Source organism: Oculina patagonica, chromosome 5, assembly GCF_052425735.1.
Source record: "Oculina patagonica isolate OP01 chromosome 5, crgOcupat, whole genome shotgun sequence".
Taxonomy (NCBI): Eukaryota; Metazoa; Cnidaria; class Anthozoa; order Scleractinia; family Oculinidae; genus Oculina; species Oculina patagonica.
In genome coordinates, this window is record NC_135762.1 from 32,378,979 (window position 1) to 32,399,651 (window position 20,673).

General features: G+C 37.8%; 2 protein-coding genes across 3 annotated transcripts; one reads left to right on the forward strand and one right to left on the reverse strand.

The window, feature by feature from the left end:
• The first annotated feature begins 15 nt into the window (after positions 1–15).
• LOC144654928 (uncharacterized) lies at positions 16–1,203 on the forward strand. Its single transcript, XM_078515165.1, has one exon. The coding sequence runs from the start codon at positions 27–29 to the stop codon at positions 528–530; it is 504 nt and encodes a 167-aa protein (XP_078371291.1). The 5' UTR covers positions 16–26; the 3' UTR covers positions 531–1,203.
• Positions 1,204–2,375: 1,172 nt separating this feature from the next.
• LOC144653716 (protein Wnt-7b-like) lies at positions 2,376–14,313 on the reverse strand. 2 transcript variants are annotated; one of them, XM_078513785.1, is made up of 4 exons: positions 14,195–14,313; positions 13,886–14,109; positions 11,831–12,102; positions 2,376–5,144 (listed from the first exon to the last, which is right to left on the reverse strand). In XM_078513785.1, the coding sequence occupies exons 1-4, from the start codon at positions 14,281–14,283 to the stop codon at positions 4,665–4,667; spliced, it is 1,065 nt and encodes a 354-aa protein (XP_078369911.1). In that variant the 5' UTR covers positions 14,284–14,313; the 3' UTR covers positions 2,376–4,664. The 2 variants fall into 2 exon arrangements, with proteins under 2 accessions (XP_078369911.1, XP_078369910.1); XM_078513784.1 differs by lacking the exon at positions 2,376–5,144 and adding an exon at positions 7,330–8,269.
• Positions 14,314–20,673: the final 6,360 nt, after the last annotated feature.

Here is a 20,673-nt window from a genome sequence, read left to right on the forward strand (position 1 = left end):
TAATCCTCTTGAAGTTCATTTATTGAATGGAAACTCTCGGGGTTAGTAAAATGGAGCGTTTCGTCTGTCTCATCGTTTTGATAACTCTCTGCAATGCAAACCACAGCCTAGAAAAATTACCAGAAGGGACTGTAATAGCAAACAAGAGCCTCGCCGCTAAGATTGAAAACGGAACGATCGAAGATGGTGCGTCGAAAGTGAACGCTTCTCACAGATCTCTACCAGCTTTGTTAATGTTGTCTGTTGAAATTATTAAGAACGGAAATCGCTCCAACAGCACGGAGAAAACACGTGATGGCTCAGAGATTTTCGTTGTGGATGGCAGTTCACCGGAGGAAATTTCGTTCTTCGAACCTCCCAAAGCCTCGCCGTATTTTCCACGTTTTAGTGAAATCTCGATGCGGACCTTGTATTTAATCGTTTGCATGTGCTTGCTAATTCTGCTGCTAATGATCGTCAAACTGCTGGTCTCGAGAAGAGAGCGTAAAAAGGATTATGATATGGTCACTAAAGGAGAATTTGACGCTTAAAACTGAGTCAAATGGATCAGGAATCAAAAGCATAAAGGAATTGCACATTACAATGGAAAGAAGGATTTTCGCATAACCGGAAAATCCGGTTTGCAAGCTGGTTGCCAGGGAACTCTTCTTCTTCGTAAACTGGATCGCTGGGTTTGTTTTGTCCTTCACAAAGATCGCTTTACGTCGAGGAGTCATTTTACCAAAGAAAAACTATATTAGTGTAACTTAGCATTGACATATAATAATAGTATCAATATATGTTATTGATAAAAACGCGAATGAACGAAGAATTTTGTAAAAAGGTCAGTGTGGTGGGTCGGTGGTAGTGTCAGTAAATGTCCACCAATTCGCCATGTTTTAGCCAGTTTTTGATAAATCTTTTCTAAGTAATAGTCACAATGGCTTAAATAACTTAATAAATGTTTGTATTAAAACATATGGGGCAAGTTGGTATCCTGTTTAATTGACCTTATTCAAAGCGATCATTTACTATTAGAAATACGCTAGGGTGCGGTAATTATCCTCCGCTATAGACTAACTTTTCTCTGGTTTTCCGATGCCCGGTGCCGTTTCATAAATTAACTTCATGGTTGTATTTTTCTTCGAAAGGCTTTTTCTTGGATTTTCTTTCGTAGCGTGTGGCTGTGGAGGCCGGGAGGCTTTTAAATATCCCCGTTGAAAATAATTCAAACTGTATAAAATGATCCTTTTCAACATTAGCGACCCTATACTGTAGTTGATTTCTGAACTATGGGTAAAAATGAGATATTTGTTATTGTCACCTTTGAAAGACTCTTGAAAGTCATAACAACACGATCAGAATTGCGTAAAATCCCTTTATAGACCTCTTCTTTCTTTTCAAGGATTTTTGTGGAGAAGGGAGAGGAGGGCTGATTCGAAGTCATGCCGTTCGCTGTCACACATACTGACTGCTTTATATTCACTTCGTGTTAACAATGAAACTCCACACAAAAGTAACAATAAAAAACAATTGTGGTGGGCGAATATTTCAAAAACATAGTTTAAATCTCAAAACAATCGTCTGCCTGTCGATAAATTGCTTTGCCTACCATCTCAGAGTCTTAGACCGGGGATAAATTCGAGTGCGTGTGGGAGAGCTTTAAATAGCTATTTCTTAAAAGGGTGATGACCTGAGCCGAGAGTATCCGTACAAGTGTTTGTCGGGGGACATAATAAGCAAATATCCCGGGCCGGAAAGCTTAGAAGAACATTGAATGCGATGGTAGCTTAAGGAAAGTCGAGAGGAGATAACGGACCAGTCAGAGAAGTGAAAATGTGAAATAAAAGGAACGACATTCCGGGAAGAAGTACTTCTTTCGCGAGAGACGTCTGTTTATTGCTCTGTAAGACAGCTACAGAGATGACTTCTGATCCGTTATCTTCATCCTCGATTTAGAATAAACTAACCTAAACGTCTTCCCGCAAATTGACCTACACTTCATTTTTTAGCCCTGAGCAATATCAATTGGTCAGATGTCTACAATCGGATTAGATCATTTCAATCCCGTCCCCAGAGCCCGTCGTTTCATTAGTTTTTATTTTTTTTTTTTTGGTCAAAAGCAAAAACGCGGACTCTGGCCAAAAACTATTTGAACATCTGTGATTCGTGGACTTCTAGTCGTTTATGCTCAAATCTGATTGGTTGTCAATCAAAATAAGCAATCTGCACATGCTCATAAAATCAGACTTGGCCAGAGTCCACGCTCTTGGTGCTGACCAAACGAAAAGCGGACTCACTGCTGTCCTCCCTCCCCTCCCCTGTAGTCGTTTTCTAAGACCTGTTATCCTGTTCGGATTCAAGACTAGGTAAATACAATATAAGGCGTAGAAAGATGTTATAACATTGTACAAAGTTGCTGTATTCTATTTCTTTCGTATTATTTCCTTATTTTACAAAAAAAAAATGAATATTTACACTGTATAATCAATATATCGAACAAATGTTTTTCATTGAGTCTGTGCATGTGGTCATGTAACCTTTGGGACAACAAATATTTATCGTCCAAATTAAACCACATAATAGCAATATTTAAACATAAAAAAATTCAGCTGTCAAAAACTTGTCCTCTATTAGTGTTTTTGGTTGAAGTACATTGTTCATGCGCTTTCTTTTATCACTTTTCTTTCAGGTTAAAGGAGCTACGTTACGGAGATTTCGCAGATTTTTGGTCTAAACTGTTCTGAAATTAGTGGTAGGCAACTAAACCCATGAAAAACATTATCTTTGAACATCTAAAGGAAGATAGAACCTTTTTTGCGGATAGAAATCAAACTACGTCTTAAAATATCGATTTTTTTTTAGACGTGTGGAGACAACTTTAAAAGTTGGGCCTTTTCAAGTTGAAATCCATTTCCATCCTAGCCATCCGCAGCCAAAGACGCTTGTTAACAATTTCAGTGCTCTGATATTTAAACTGTTAATAAAAAGGACCATTATTTTTAGGTTTTCTTTTTTTTTTTTGAAGACGCGGAAACAACTTGAAAAGTTTAGCGTCAATTTTTCAAGTTGTAATCCATTTCCATCCTAGCCATCCGCAGCCAGTGCTCTGACATTTCAACTGTTAATAAAAAGGGACCATTATTTTTAGGTTTTCTACGACACAAATATAAATTTTGGCTGTTTAAAAATCTGGTAAAATCCGTAACAAAGCCCCTTTAAACCGTTTATTTAAAAACTTGTCCAGGAACCAACCATAACACTTGTCTCATTTGGGTAATGATCAACTGAAAATAATAACTTAATGATATTATAAATATGATTCAAAAATTTCCCTAAGATATCTGATAAACGTTCTATATCAACGTGTTCATAAAGATAAATAATGTATTAATTAATTAAAAGCTAACCAAATGGAAGAAACTGACAAAATTGGCCATGAATAAATGACATTTTGAGTGAAAAGCCCAAGTGTCATAGCAACGTGTTAATTTCTTCATTTGGTTAACTTACTCCGGTTTGATCACAAAACTACAAAATTCAATAAGTTAAAATATTTTTTGCTTCTAGAAATAACTGGCCTTTTTGCATCCCTTCGGGTAAAATAAAGTTGTTGGCTTAGCCCTGCGGCAAATCTGCAGTGCTGGAAAACGGTAGCTTATTTCTTATATCTATAGCATAAGGCATATAAATCAACAAATTCTATAGTATTTTACATAGCTCTATTAAAGACTAGCAGAAGCGTTAAATTAGCAAGCTGCTCTAAGCTTGTTCACGCGCATTATCTTTATTCTTACTTCGTAAACTGTGCCAGTCCACCTTCATAATAAAGCCTTATATTCCAATATTCGAATATTAATTTTCCTAAGTTTTTGCCATACATCTTTTAAATGTTAATTCTGAGATTTTAGTGGATCATCAAGACAATTAACTGTATTTAACAATTTTCTTAATTTGTACTTTCTGATTTTGTAACAAGATCACTCTTGTGCATCAGAGGCGATTTTAGGCTTTTATCCCTTCACTCTCTCGGGTCCGGTTCATTTTTAAACATACTGAGCCTGCAATTACTTGAAAAGCGTGAACTATGCGTGCGCAAACCAATTACATGTACAGCTCTAACAGTCCTAAAGGCGCGTCTCTCCCCAAAGTGAGTTAATGTCGCATGGGAATTATTCCTCTTTTATTAGTTTTCCATGCGTTTTTGGAGAACCCCTGAATATTTCACTAGATCTCATAGATATTGCTTATTTTGTATCACCGGTGCGGTTTCAAATAGTTTAAAACAAAGATCTCTTGTTCTTTGACTGTTAAAAAAAAGAAATACCAACATTGCAAAAGTGCAGGTTTAGTCCATATTCTATTGAATTTAAGTGATAAATAATACGATTTACCTAGTTTTACCAATCTTAACTTTACAGTTCTTATCAACAGATTACGCTGTCAAAGGATCAGAATTTCGCTTTGATTTGTCCAATGATTTGCCCATGCTCTCGTTATAAGGAGCCAAAAGATTAGTGTTTAATGGAACGTCAGACCCTCAGGGACTGCGTAATTGTTTACATGAAAAGAACTATACAAGTTAAGGTCAGAAAATCTTGAGTAAAAATCAATGACCATTCTCATCTGCATTGCATACAAGTCTCGAGAGGAGCTTGGGCAGGCGGGATCATTGCACAGCGGTCTCATTTACATCTGAACTCTTCCATGCGCTCTTTGCATTTCCGGCATTTGACATAACAGCACCAGTGAAACTTACAGTTACAATCCCATCTTCTGACGATTTCATGAGTGTTGTATCCCCGTCCACAGCACAGAAAATCGCATCCATCAGTATCCGTCGACGTTCTGTTACACTGGCGTTCCATTGTCCCTGGGAGTCTCCTCAGTTTATCTTCGTCGCAATAATTCGGCGATTTGTCGAAGTGAACCAGATCTTTTGGTGGAGGCTTTTCGCCATCGGTTGACTTGATGAGATAAGCATCCCGTTTGCCGTCTCGAGAAGGGTATTTGACAGTTTGTACATCAACAGATTTTCCGTAGCGTCTTTTTAATTGAAGGCCCACTTTCTTAAAGGAAGGAAGAGCCTGCCAGCAGGTTCTTGTAGCGCATGATGCCGAGGTGCCGTGACAGCGACACTGAATTTCCAGACCCTCCTTGAGCGCCTAGTGAGAAAAGGGTCCCCAAGCAAAGAATGGTTGGTAACAAGTTACATTTTGGCAAGTTACCACGTTTTGTTCCACACTCCCTAAGCGTCCCATAGAGCAAAGAATAAGTCAGCCTTTTATGGCCGCTAAGGGACAACCCGATACCGTTAACACTTTCATTCCAGTATAAGCTCATTTCGATTCAAATGAAATGATGAAATAAATCCGGAACTAAAATTCAACACCGTTTTTCTACCCCGTTTCCAAGAGAGGCCCTGTTGGGGGGCTGAATAATTTATAATCCTGGGTAAATTTTGGAAATAATCCGTATTCCAATTTTGTAAAACATCGCAAAAATAAATATACCTAAAGATAATATGCGATAATAATCTGCAATCTTAAAATGTAACACAAATAATCCATTATTTTTAAATTTAGTGACCAATAATCCATATCACTTCTTTGAAAATCCCTAATAGCGGAGCTCCAGCACGCGATGCGCGCCAGCGGAGCACCATGGGTAAGGAATTTTGGTAAAACCATCAGGCCCAAAAAAATTGGTTATCGCGTGAGCGTAAATTAAGTTAACCTCAGCTTGTATTTTTGATATTGGACATCCATGTTATGGTCAATTAACCACTGTCAAAACAAGGTATCCGCTGACCGGTATCACATGACCATTGAGAAAAAACTAATTTTCCTCCGACGAAGGGATTAGGGACCAAAATTTTACTCTTCGACATTATAGCAATCTGGAACTTTCCTTTAACGAATACTATTGGGGAAAGTTTTCCCTTTTTTCGCACAGTTTCAAAAACGTCCTCTGACAAATTTTACACTGCAATTTGGAAAAGTCGAGTGTGTCATTTCAATCTTGATAAAAAATTATATAAATATATATAAAAAACTTTCCCTTGTACTGGAATGAAAGGGCCACGGATAAATCACTATCCAGTGGATAAGTGTTAACAAAACAAACTACACTATCCACTGGATAGTGATGTCGCAGGCGGATTGCGTTATCCACTCTTTGATCTGAAAATGCACGGAGACACTTCAAAGAGCTTTTTCTTGTTTCGTTTTTTTTTTAATAATTGTGTTGTCTTACACCACACCTCGCACTCGCTTAGCGTTAATTACATTGCTGTTCCCTTCTGTCAGTCTCGACTTTTATGCGGTGCTAGCGGCGAATCAGCTACAATGGAACCTCGATTTGAAGAACCTCTATACAACGAAGTCCTCTGTATAACGAACGATTTTTCACACCAGTAATGGCAAAATATATGGAAACGAACCCCGATATAACAAAACCTCTTTATAGCGAACATATCATATTTTTTCCAGTCTCTTGACCCTTCATTATATCGAGGTTCCACTGCACTGTCCCATAATAAATATATTTTGTAACATCTATACCATTGTGATGTTACTGTTGCTGTTCGCAACACTACAATTCGCAGGAGAAACATTAACTCGAACAGACAATATGGAACCTCGAACTTCAATTTACAATGCTGCAGCATTGTTTTCGAACCCTGAAGAAAATGAAGTAATGTATTTCACTACCAAGTCAAATTTCTCACCCTTGAGACTCCTTATTAAGATGAAACCGTTGTAATTTTTACGGTTGGTTCCAGCCATGCACAGTATTTAATTAAAACAGTTGTCCCCTTTTGACCCTATATAGAGAGCATCGCACTAAGAGCTACAAAAAATGAAAAGGGAAAACTGAAACGTTAACGCTGTTTTAACGTCGGTTTTTGGAGCAGGTCGGGTAAAAAAAAAAAACAGCGTGCACTCGAAATTTAAACAATAACTGGTTTTTAGGACAGGTTAGTTTCACGACCCTTCTCCTGATTGGACAAAAATACCTTTGTTCTGATAAGTTGGGGTCCATTACATAAGTGAACCAATCAAAATTGAGCTTAGCAAAGGCAAAGCCAAGAGCGAGTTTAGATATACCATAAGCTAAGATTCCAAACAAACAAAGTAAATATAAGAAAACATCTCAAATGACACAAACTGTCATTTACACTGGCCTCGCCCCTCTCCCCTGTAGATTTGTGACGTTCTTGCGCGCGAGAGGTGTGGTATAAGAATCTAGCCAATCGGATATCGTTTTTATTTCATTTGCGGTGTAACATGCGCCATAATCAGCAGTTGACTGGGTTGATACCTTAAAAAAATGTCACGTTTTCAGTCAGAGATTTACATCTATTTTATTTTATATTACGATGCCTAAGTTCTTTGGAGAAATTTATACGTATTTTTCACAGTTCCTCCAACAAAGTTGTGCGTGACCTCTAGTTGAAGTACTTGTGTCACCTTATTATTTTTTCGTCCAATCAAGAACTCCATTACCTTTAATAAAATCTCTTGCGCTCAGCGCTCTTTAAAGTGAACTGTTCTGTTAGTTTTACGTGCATTTTATGACAATTTTTTATCTCTAACGTCTGATTAGAATACATTATGAAGTTGATATCTCTGTGGATGTTCTGTTGTACATGTGACAATGTTATGCATTAAGCTGGACTCTCTGTCTTTAACTTTTACATTTTTATCCAGGCATTCAACGTTTGAGGTTTTGCGCCTGTATAATCTATAAGTTCCTCATTTTAAAGTGATTCGGCGCTACACACTCAGTGTTCCACTCATGTTATTTACTTGCAGGTGTGCTTGATAACAATTTCAACGCACTCCTGACATTTGACCTCACAGCACCAGTGAAATTTACACTTGCATTGCGACATCTCTGTAAAGTTGTGTGTGTCGTGTCCTCGCCCGCAGCACATGTAGTCACAGCTACCCGGCCCATCCGAAGTTTTGTTGCAGACACGATCTTGCGTCCCAGGTATTCCAAAGCGCGCGTCCCGTGCACAGTAATCGTCCGATTTATTCAAATACACCAAGGTAGAGCGTTCTGGCCGTGTTTTGTTGTCAGATGCCAGCACAAGGAACTCTGGCTTTGGGCCAGCAGCGGACGGCGCCATTTTAGGCTTTACCTTGGACGCTATGTGGTAGTACTCCTTTAAGCTTTTGCCGATCTGACGAATTGAAGGCAGCGCCTTCCAGCAAGTGCGGGTTGCACAGGATGCTGAGATTCCATGACATTTACATTCGAAAACCAAATTCTCTTTAACAACCTAAAGTAAGCGAGAAAAATGTCCCAGTTTTAGGTGGAAATTTAGGTTGCGCTCTTGCTTCGAGACACAGGGGACATGAAACTGAGGCGAATTTCTTACTGAACTTCGCGACTTTGAACTCAGTTAACTGAATCAGATCACCAATACCATTTTTTATGTTCTGTCTGCTTCAAATGTGATCCATTTTTTAAAAGCACGATCATTTTTTACATAAAAGCATGTCCTGTTTGTTAAAGAAAGTTGAACAAAATTCGGAATCACGTGACTTTCTCGCTAAACGTTCTTATACCACACCTCCCCCCTCAGTCAACTGACTCGCATTCAGCAGTGAGGTTGCAAGAAGGAAAGACCTCATGCAGTAAGCGGCAGGCCACAGCGCGTAGCTTTCACTCAGTATTGGTGAAAAACATGCCTAGCAAGAAACATATGCTATTAAGACAAATACACACATAGCTTTTTCCCCTTGCTGGTTTCAAAGCTTAGTATTTTTTATTATTTTACCCAGTCACAGATAAGGTTTTTATTTGTAGTTATAGCTTTTTCTGTCATAAATTAACTTTGCGCATGTTTATGATTTATCATTTTAAACATTTTATTTTTGCCCACTGCAACTAAAAGGAGGGGTTCGCATTTGGCTTTCTACCCCACTGGCCACTTAGTGTTTTCACCAAGACAAAGCTGCCTTTCTTCCCTCCTCTCCACCCTCTTCTATGTTTTTTTTTTTTAACCACAGAATCATGCGTCGGGTATTGAAGCAACGTTCTGACACACCATGAAAGGGCCCGAAGGGGAAATGAAAAAATTTGAATGATTTTACAATTTTTTCTAAACCCGCGTCTGTCTCAACTATTTTTATCTAGGAATGTCGAGTGCGTGCGTGGTGGGGTTCTTCTGTTTGCCCAAACTGCTCACGCGGATTGACACTTGTTTATCATCCTGAGTTTGCATTACATCTTTCCTTTAAGGTTCACTGTCAGTGTCGTCCCAGACAGTCATTCCTAATAAAAATCATGGCCCACTGCTGATAAATTGTCTCATACATACTCATTGTTAGAAGCCTTGCCAAAACTGTAAAGCTCGCGAGCAAGTTTTACTTGACTGTCCTGTATTGAAGACAGCAAACAGCCAATGAACGTGCGATAATTTTTACAGTTGCTGCGAAGGTTTATTTCAGTTCCTAAACTCAAATTTCAGATTTACAATCCAGACAAAAAACTTTTCAATAAGTGAATTAAAAATCAGAAGAGGGGATATGTAATATTTTTAACTCTATGGCTTTAGTAATGAACGTTTTTTAAACTTCAAGCCTCGGGAAAAAACCCTTGTACGTGACGGCATTCACACGAAGGCTATCAGTACTGGTTAGTGAAGCTGTTTGTTTTTACACTACTCTGCAAAATAAAATTTGTACTTATTTTTAGATAGAACTTGGAAACGTTTAGGAGTAAGTGGGTTAAAGCAACAAAAATGTGATTTTATTTTCAGGAAACTGCTATATCTTGTAGTCTAACTTCATTTTTTCTTCTTTTTTTTTGTTAACGTGCGATGAATAATATTTATGGCATGTATCAATAAGTTTTGATTAAGTTGCACTAAGAAACATTGTGTAACATGCTTTCCAATATTTAAGGGATGCGTCTTTCTCATTTAAAAGTAGACTTCGATGCTTAAGGTATAGGTTCTAACCTTTTAAAAGCTGTGCTAAAATATTAATTCTGCTATGAAAGTATTCCTAATATCGAAGGTATATTTTACTTGGGGCGTAGAGATTAAATCCTTTTGTCTATATTGCCCAGAATAACCTCAAAAAACACTAAACTTAACTTTAAGCGTGGGAAAGTAAATCGTTTTATTCCAAAAATATCTCTTCAGTATATTAAAAAAATTGTTATGAAAATAAAAGATGATCCGTCAATGTTTGTTTCCAAGTTCCCAGCTGTTCAAGAATCCGCAGTTAATATTAATCTCTGCAGGCGGGCGTACACAGCTAGGCAGGTTTTAATTACCAAGAATTCAACTAAACAATTCTTTTCATAATCGTAACGTGAGGTTTTTTTATTTCACAAAAGGTAAAATTGCTCCCCCTTTGAGAACGCACTGTTAGTAGCCAGTATCAATTTCAGTGCAATTCCGCCTAATTCGCTTTTTTACCGTACCTTAAAACGGTGGTAAAACCCTTCAGCGTTGCAATGACGCTCTCAACGCACGGTGTTTGAACGCTTTCTATGGGCAAAGTGTGGTTTTCGGAAAGGTGCTTTATTACGTACCTTTGTAGCAGCTAGTGACCCAACATTCCCCTCACAGTATGAACTCACTCTACTCAGAGAGTAAGCAAAGAATTCCAACGCGTGTTTCACACAAAAACAGTCGTTTTAAACACAGTGTTAGCTTTGTTCAAAGAAGCTTGCAAACACATTAACTCAATTAAAACGACCACAAAACACCTGTACGTGAGCTAAAAGAAAACGGATTGCCACTAGCAGAGAGAACCTGCTGCAATAAGGCTGTAGCACTTACTTTAAAGGTTTAATTAGTTTGCTCAGACTTGCATCGAGCACGGCATTGGTGCTTGGTGTTACGATTACGGACAGTTGAAATGGCAACCGTTACCCTCAAAGATAGTACAAGTAGCTTGAACACGAAGAGAGATTGCTTTAAGTAGAAAAGTTGTACCCAGTTTAGATTTATGTTCAAGCAAGTTGGGTGAGCGAGGCGGAGGCATGGTATAAGGTGTTTCATGTATAAAATTGTTGAATGTTTCCAAATCAAAGCTCTTCCAAGATTCACCAAACTTACGAAGGTGAAAATAACGTAACATTTAATTCTCTTTTAGCTGGTTCGTTTGCTGTTTGAATACCGGTCATTTCAATCGAACAGAGCCCTTTGTTCCCATTGTTTAGTTTTAATCTTTTTCTATTGCTTGTCAACAAACCCCGAAGACAAGAGACAGACAAGAATATTTATACCTGTAAAAATCACTGCCGTCAATGCGAGCTGGACAGAGCAGAAGACACATACCCAGCCATGAGAACAATTCTAATTCAAATACGATTCTTACTTTAGCTATTTATCTACTTATCTGACTTGTCATTTGTATAATTAAAAGGGCATGCATTATTTGATACAAACATCAACATTTTGAGCCAAAAGTTTTAATTTCCTACAATGTGGTTTTGCGGTTATCTTATAATAAGGCTCAATACTTTTTCAATACACATTTTATCTTGCTTATCAGAAAATATTTCTTGCGTTTTCACCTGATCCAAACCTAATCAAATTCCAATCCAAGCGAAAACTCGTCATATGTGTTGAGATATCAGTAAATTGTACATACAGCCCTGAGCGATGCACCAATTTAATAAACTTTTGCCGCGAAACTAGCTAGTGGAACGCGAATCCTTTCATATGCAAATTCCACGGGCCGAAACACGGCAAAACCATCTTCGTGTGACCAAGACAATCCGACCGAGCCAATCCGTAATTGTTTAGCCCTCATTATCATTAAGTAATTAGAAAAAGCAATTATCTCATTAAATTCTGACGAGCTGATAGGCCTCCTACCTGTCTGCCTGCCCGGCTGTTATGCTTGTTCATGAGGAAGATGGCATCTTCTTTTGATCGCCGAGCGTTCACGAACCGATCTGAAAGATCGATTCCGTAGCTTACGTCGACACTACAGCCTCCCCACATCCAACCCTTATTGCTCTTCTGTCCCCACTTTCTCCTGTCACAGTTACATTCGCTAAGGTTCCCCATGCTGCACGCTTTAGTTATCGTGTATACGACTCCAGCAGAAATGATCGCTTGAGTGTAAGCTGCTTCCTTCGTTCCAGCTGCGAGGAAAAACTGGGATTAGCGAGAAAAACTGATAACGGAAAAACTGGGATTAGCGAACATTTTGTAAAACTGTAATAAAATAACATGATTTAGAAAAATTAAAAGTACGTTAAGTCATTTTATTTCATGTCATTTTGAAGTTCTGTTGCGCTGTTCTTTCGGGATAAGATTGTATATATGGGCAGAATTGTCCTTTCATAGCAAACTTCTTACGTTAAGATTGCTCTAGCTTTGGTTTTTTGTCATATCTCGAACTGAGATCGCAGCAATAACGAAAAGCTTCTTTTTTTCTGCAGTTGTTTTCGAATAGTAAAAGCTTTTGATTGCCAATTTAGTTTTACGAACACATGTAGGTATATTTTTATAACATAATCAAAATCCAGACCGAACTCATACCCAAAGTGTACGCTAAAAATAAAGTTTTTATCAACTGATCGAGACAAAATAACTGTATTTTATTAAAAAAGAGATTAAAATAATAAGAAACTCATTAATTTTCAATGAAGGTACCAAAAATAGTTTTTTTCAAATACAAAGTTGCAGTTTTAATTTGACGTTTGCGTAATACGTGCCCTAGCATATATGAAGTACTAATTTCTATGTTACAACTGTACGAGTTTCGTTAATTATTTTGCGACAAAATGCAGAATTATCTCTCTCGTTGTTGTAATTTTATTAAAATCACTCCCGTCAAATGTATCGCTGCAGATTGCTTTAAAGGTCGCGAAAACGTTTCCTTTTCACTCAGGTGTATCCAAATGATGATAAGATCAAAGATAGGGCTCGAATTTATCAGCATATCACTAACTCGAGCAATGTAAGGTTCATGTTGACAGTTAAGTCTTAGTTGGGAATACCAGTTTGAACTTATCACACACGTACAATACCGTTTCTAAAAGAACAGAGCGTGTTCCTAACAACCACGCATAAAAGTGTCATAATTAACTATTCGTCACACGTATGGAACGGGGCCGATAATCGACTATCGACATGCACTTTTTGTTTAGTTTGAATACTAGTAGCCTCATTAAGGGCCCTCATGATCCCGGTGACCGGGGCCCAGCCGAGACCGGCTCACCCATCTGTAAAATGGAGTGAGAGAGGGCGCCCGGACCGACCGGCGCAACCGAGACCACAGGAAGAATATTTTCCCTGAACGCCCAGCCCGGCGCGGGACGCCGAGAAATGCTTCCCCGAGGGCGGTCCAAATGTTTGCCTACTTCCACCAGAAAATGGCATAAAAAGTACATGGGTCAAAAAGCACGAAGAGCGGAGCAAGTGTCGCCGCCCCGCCCCGCACCGGGAAAATCATGAACAGAGGCAAAATCCGTCCTGGTCTGAGACAGCTCGTTAACCGGGCTCTGTGAAGAGGCCCTAAGGCATTCTTTAGTCTTCGTTTAATCTCGCCTCAAAAGAAAGTTTAAACGCTTTTTCGGAAGAATATGCACAGAAGATTATGGTAATTTATTGGCGATGTTAAATTATACCCAAATCATTCGTGTCAGTAAGTTTGTCAACTTTGACAAGTGTTAATCGCACGCCAGTTTTCCGGCACTTGAAACACGTCAAAAGTCTTTTTACATAAGTGGATTCATAAGTGGACTCTGCGCTTAATAGGAAGCTATTTACTTCAAACAAACAAATAAACACTTAACAGAAGTTCAACCAAAAGTGGGCTGCCAAATTAGGCAGTGGAAAATTGCTTAATAGTTAGGAGGATAGCGAAATCTCATTAAGAGAACGTTAAGAGCAATATCTAAGCATGGTAATCCTACTTACGAACTGCCCTGTCGTCGAAGACTGATGTCTGGCCGAGCAGTGTGCAGTTCCATCTATTTTTACGAAACTGAAATTTGCATTCTTCGGCGCCCATGCGATACCCCTCTCGAATGCAGTTGATGACTTTTGGGTACTCTTCGCAGATGGCAATCTGTTTAGGTGACAGGCCAGGAATTCTGCTGCAGATCAAACTCGGCCCAAGAGTAGCAACTGACGAAACAACGCTGTCAGAATGTCAAGAGATAAAAGGCTGATTGAATAATTGTGATTCAACAAAGCACAAGAATTAGAAAATGGATTCTCACTTACAATAGCTTCGAATTGGCCTCCATGAGGTTATGGGCAAACACTGTTGCAAGTAAAAGAGTTATAAGTGTTAACGCATGTTGGTTCTCCATTTTAGCCAGCTCAACCTCTTTCTTTTTATCAAGCCGATGACACAGATTCACGATTATAAATCCTTTGATCGTCAAAATGTTTGGTTTATCTCGTTTCTGATTGGTTAACCGGAATTAATCAACTTTTTTTAATTTACTTGTGGAACAATTGGTCGGAATGTGCCTTCTTAGATATTGTTTCTTATATAGGCAGGAAAACTGTCGTTGCCGAAAATGTGATAAGTGTCCAATTTGAAGCATTTATTTTTTTAGTGGTTTAACTCAAATATTTCGCCTTGAACGCCGAGCAGAAGGCTTAACGAAGCGAACGAATTTTTGTGCCGATAGGGGTCTGTCCAATTCTTATTAAAAAGCCAACGATAAGACGATATGACGACTTAATTGGAGATTATTAGAGATGCCAAATTTTATTAAACAGTGATTCAGTAGGCATTTGAGGCATTTCAGAGGTAGTTCAAAAACAAACATCTAGCTCGTTATTGATTGTTTGAATTGAAGTTTTCTCTTTGATGTGCCGAAAATCGTGCAAAGGCGTACAAACCCTTTAAGCCTTCACTGAAGCAACACGACAGTTGAACGTGTAACCGGCTCCGTTATCCTGACGGATTCCTGTCCGCTCCTTTAATAGGATGTACGGCGGAAACGAACGACTTTATTGGTCTCGCCTTTGACAAATACGGTGTCTATACGAAAAGTGAAGCCCTGAATAGATTTTCAAGGTTAGTCTTTCAATCCTCCGGCAGCAACTTTATTAAACTTTTATTCTTTCGGCCAAGAGCTTACAGACGCTAAAACTATTTATTTGACAATGCTCTTGCAACCGTCATAAGACAACCACAACCGGAATTTCCGAGAAAGGACCGTTAACCACCTCTTAAGTTCCTTGCTAAAATCAAAGTTAACAGTTTTTTTAATTAATCAACTCTACCTGTCTAAGAAAACATGTCGCAACGACTGCTGTATTATAAAAATCAATTCTTCATTCTTGAAAGTGATACACATCACACGCGAACACCGCCGTACTGAACTTTTACTACTCATTTTAATCATAATAGTTTTCCCTCCTTTTCTTAAACTTCTCGATTCAACTAAAAAAAAAAAACACCAAAACCTCAACGAAAGCCCAGTCACAAAATCGTCCAAAACTGTTCATTAAAGTAAGAGTAAATTCATCTCGATACATGAAATTAACTCAATGGTCATGAATATGCCAACAAAGGGAGGTAGAGTTTTCCTTGCTGTCAAAAAAGACGCTTCAGGGTTTGTCAATTTGCTCGCGAAAATTACAGTCATAGTTCGATTTCACACACTTATGGCAACCATGTAAACGCATTTTAAATTTATTCTATGTCTCACTTTTTCCCCTTTAATACGAAAACTGAACAACTTTACAAGAAACATGAATTGTATAAACGAGCCTTATCCATCAGTAAGCACACACAACTTAAAAGTTGAACTGGTCAAAAGGCAACATTGATTTTTTCTTATCAAATCTTTCATTAATTATGTTTGTGCCTGTTGCCTTTGAATACAACGAGAACAAAAAACCTGGGAAAATGTCACTGATAATCGAAGAAAAAGCTTTAAATTGAAACTAGCTGATTAAGTTGTTAATAAGAGTTTTATGCTTTTTTCTCTTCAGGGATAACGGAATTCATTTCTACATCAACTAGGCAAGCTTTATGGAAAATCAATATGGTTGCCTATTAATCGTTGACCTGACGGTTTGCATATAAATCACTATGACAGATCATCAGAGCATAGAGAGCTCTTTGAAAATCTTGGGTTATTAAAAACTCAAGAAAGCATGGGCAGTTTCATGATCTGAATGTCAAGGGTGTTACGCTCCATAGAGCAATTTGATTGGATCTTGTGCCTTCGCCTGAAATAGCAGTGTTTCTGTCAACGCTGCCAAGCCTTAAAACTTTGCTGATCTTCAATAGTATAAAAGGCATTTTAAGCTAAATATTGTCAATGAATTGGCGTTAATTAAACATGCTTTATTTCGCTTTAAGCCGTTTTTTGGTTATGATGACGTTATTTATAACCACTGCCCTTGTAAACAAGAACTTCAATAAAAATCATTTGGAAGGTTATCGGACAGTTTATTGATGTTGTTAATTTTGCGTTCAACAAAATCATCATCTGGCACAATGATTAATAACATTATCATCATGATCTATTTACAATTGTACGTTATAAGCTGCTTTACTATTAGTAAAAACGTTTATAAGAAGCTTAACCACTTGAGCAAAGTGACTTGATTCAATAAAACACTTGATACTTCCTTAATTCTGCTTCAATTGTTGAGTCACTAAACAAGCGGATCTAAACTGTTCTCAGAAAAACAGTTGTTAGATGATATCGTAATGTACATTTAATTTTTCTTTACTTTTTTTCGTTCAAATAATTTTCACTAGGCGTTGGAAATCATAGAAAGCTCCAAAGTGCAATAAGGTTTGGATAACTCATTACATAAACCAAATTTTGGTTTAGAACTTTATTTCCCTTGTGGACTTAACTATTTAAATTTAGCGTTGGGGTTTACAATTGTAAACAAGATTTTATGGTCTTTTTTGCTGACACTTGGGGACAATGCCTGTTTTAAAGAGAGTCGCCGCCAAGCACGTATCTATTACTAACTATAGCTCAGACCACCCACTATCATTCTATAATGTTATCTGGCAGGCCTTAACTCTGTCATAACATTACGTGTATAGCAAAACTGATGAATCTAAAAAAAAAAGACGAAAAAAATAACATAGCGTTGTTGATAAATGGCGAAATCAGGCTCAGAAACTTAACGGTTTTGCCTAGCGTGATCATCCATGTTTAAAATTTAAAAGTGATGAAATAAAAAATTAAGGCGGGTATTCTGCGATAACCATCAACCTCATTTTCCTCTCAAACAGGGAGTTAACTCATTTGCGGCGGGCGAGCGGTGCGCGTACGGGTTAATTTGGCAAACTACTCGCCGAACACCTTCTTTCACGTTGAGTAACAAAGAAAAGTTGCAAAGAACCCGGCGTGGTAAAGACGAATGTTCTTATCTATCCGCCTGGCCGTGTAACCACACACAGAAAGCCGAAAATAAATTAGAAAAGACTTAGTTATATAACATGATCAACCGCTGTGAAATTACGCCGCAAGAAATGACTCAAGTCACGATAGTCTAACTGCAGGTGAATTCTGGGTACAGAAATGCGTCAACGGAATTCGGGCCACCACTGTGTTCTGAAAGTTTTCTGGTTTAAATTTTCCAACATCTTTAAAACAGAAGAACAAGGTTTTATCATGAAGTTGTTAAACAAAAGGGGCTTTATTGACTCTTGAAATCAACAATGGTTAATTGAGCATATAACTTTGATTAATTTGTCTAGTTTGTCAATTCGTTGAATAAGATAAATCACGAGATAGTTACATGTGTGTATAAAATAGATCAACAATTAAATTTCCCTTAATATTATATTCCGCGACTGTGTGTCTTTTCGTCTGAGAGGAATGTTGCACATTGTATTGAATACTTACAAAGTGGTTAACACATGTAAAACAGTTCAATATAATCATACTTTTCGTCAAAAATATATCAGAAGAAAATACTTATTTTCTCTTTATCTATATCAAGAGAAAATAGCGAGATATAGCGACCATAAAGCGACCATAAAGAGAAACTCCCGTCACAGCTAAGTTAACTATGTCTTACTAAAACACAACACTTTATTTATGCTATCAAGTTCCTATTAACAGCCTCTTTCCCTACAAATTATAGTGATGGAATTCATATCCAGTATTTCTTAGCCTTGTTAAGCTTGAATTCTCCAAGGCTATAAATACATCTTAAACGGCATTCGCAGTGATTTTTAGCATTCCAAGTATTTCATAGGAAACATAGCTTTGAAATAACTTAACTGCTAAACTCGGCGTGCGACATTTGTAATAATTGTTACTTTTTCCTTTTTGTGATGAGAGTTTAAAATTACGCTTAGAATGTAAACAAGAGGCAATAAGATCATTCTAGAAAATAGCAAAAATGCCAGATCTTAGAGAACCTATAGTGCACACGAGGGATTGATAGATGTGTTATAATGTGTCAATCTATCTTTCCCTGCTATAATGTTTTACTCGCCAAATTACTTCTTCTTCCTCTATAACTGATCCAAATTTTTCGATCGCCCTTCACACCTGATTGCGAGGGCGCATGAAACATTAACTGGTTTTACTGTTTGTTGCGACTTTTCTTTTAAGAAAAGGGTGTAGGCAACTCTGCTGGCAGTTTTAAGATAAAATCTAGCTGGTGTAGAAATGAGAATGTTTTGCCGGATTGAATGAAAGTCATAAAAATAACAATTGGTCAATACTAAGAGCTTTACGTAAACTAGTTAAACTCTACAGAACGTGAACGTTAAGCAACAAATAATATTTCTAAAAGAAATGAGAGAATAAACGTTCGACTAAGAGGCGGAGGATCTATAAGTATATCGGTTAAGGCTGCTTAAGGCTATAATTTTAATTAATAATTGTTACTTTTTTTCTTTTTGTGACAAGAGTTTAAAATTACGCTTAGAATGTAAACAAGGGGCAATCAGATCATTCTAGAAAATCGCAAAAATGCCAGGTCTTTGAAAACCTGCAGCACGCGAGAGATTGAAAAATGCGTTGTCATTAGTATTCAATTTGTCACTCCCTGCAATAATGTCCCCTGCCTCGCCAAATTACTCCTCCTTCCTCTGTAACCGATTGAAAATTTATCGATCGCCCGTCACACCTGATTGAGAGGTCGCATGAAATATTTACTGAGTTTACTGAAATGCAGTTAACTTATTTTCTTACGTAATTAGTGCGCTGGCAGTTTTGTTGTGACATTTTGGAGATGCATGTAGTTTTGAGACCCAGTAGCAATTGTACCTAACAATGGACATTTCCTTCTTTTTTTTTTTTGCTTAGTGCCAGAGCCTGTTTAATTTAGCGTTAACCTCACCAAGTGGTCAAACAGGTTTTGCTGCTTTTTTTGAAGGAGGGGGGGGGGGAATTTCGTTGTACTCGCAGCGGTTTATAGCAGTACTTTGGTCATATAGTTTTTTGCTTCCGCCAGGACTCGTTTCTATTTAATGAACTGGTATATTGAAGTCTCGACAGCTAATGAATTGAGCTCAATTAACTATACCTCTTTGTACCCATAATTATAGATTCCGCTTTTTATCAATATATAGCAGTAACTTTCTGTCTACTACGATTTGTTCTGAGACGAGCAACAGTACAAGAACATCTCTCTCTTCATATTGAAAACAGCAAAAGAAACACCAAACAGCAAAGTTTATATTGCCTATGGAGTCCATCAAAATGATAAAGCAACCGACACTTGAAATTTCACACTGTCAGCACGTTTTGACATTAATTGACACGTGACGATGGCAGCAAACTTTCACGTTATGAAACTGAATAAAACGAAACTCGGGACATCTTGTGATAAGCAGATCGAGCCCGGAACAGTGCTGATAATACAGGTCATTTTAACGAAAAAAAAGAATAAAATTGTTATACTTGCCATTTGATTCCGCCAAAGCAAATCAAAGCTTCCGTTAAATGCCCCTCTCTACCCCCTCTAGGGAGCTTCAAAGTGACAAAACAATTCAAGCGGAGCAATTCAAGAGCCCACGTACAGCAGGTGAAAAATAAAGCACCACTGCGAAATACGTTAAATTATACAGTTTCGATTGCTGGAAATAGCGCTGTGCTTGGATAACATCTTCATAATCATCTGTTTTAAACGAACAAATTAAAATTCGACCCCTGGCATGAAAAACGTGCTGCTCCTATCGACAATATTCATTAAATTAAAATATCAATACCTTTTGGATCCGTTGCCATGGCGCATCGGTAAATAACGGCGAAATACACGTGTATGGGAGCAGATAACGGTTATTTGCTTCATTAAACCTTATAGTTCGCTATGCTCTATACACATTAATGACTTTTTGCAAAGACTACCGATGCAGATTTCTACTTTGTTACCAAATACCGACAGCGAGTGAATAAGACCACAGAACGCGCAGAACACGTACTGAGGGACTTTCAAACCAAGGATATCTTTCTTCAGCGGATTATAATTTATTCTGATTATTTCGGAGAGAAGTGTGGTTAAAGGGTGGTAAACTAAACGGCTTCTTTTAGCTTTTAAATTAGGCAGCACTTTATCACGTGTTAATTTCACTGAGCAAAATTCGAAACACGTACTTACCTATTTAATATCCAACATGACGTAATGGCCGTGACAAGTTTGAAGTTTAGTCTCGAGAAGAGAGTCATCCTTTATTGATCTCGACATATAATTTCTTTTTATTTAAATTCACCTTCTAGTAAATTTAGTTGGGAGAATGTCATTATTCATCA

Bases quoted from the DNA above. Each gene is read 5' to 3' on its own strand.
- LOC144653716 (XM_078513784.1), bottom strand. From the start codon at position 14,283: ATGGAGAACCAACATGCGTTAACACTTATAACTCTTTTACTTGCAACA. The intron at 12,103-13,885 runs GTAAGTAGGATT...TTTTCCTCGCAG, and splicing joins CTTCGACGACAGGGCAGTTC to CTGGAACGAAGGAAGCAGCT. The intron at 8,270-11,830 runs GTAGGAGGCCTA...CGCTTACTTTAG, and splicing joins ACAGCCGGGCAGGCAGACAG to GTTGTTAAAGAGAATTTGGT.
- LOC144654928 (XM_078515165.1), top strand. From the start codon at position 27: ATGGAAACTCTCGGGGTTAGTAAAATGGAGCGTTTCGTCTGTCTCATC.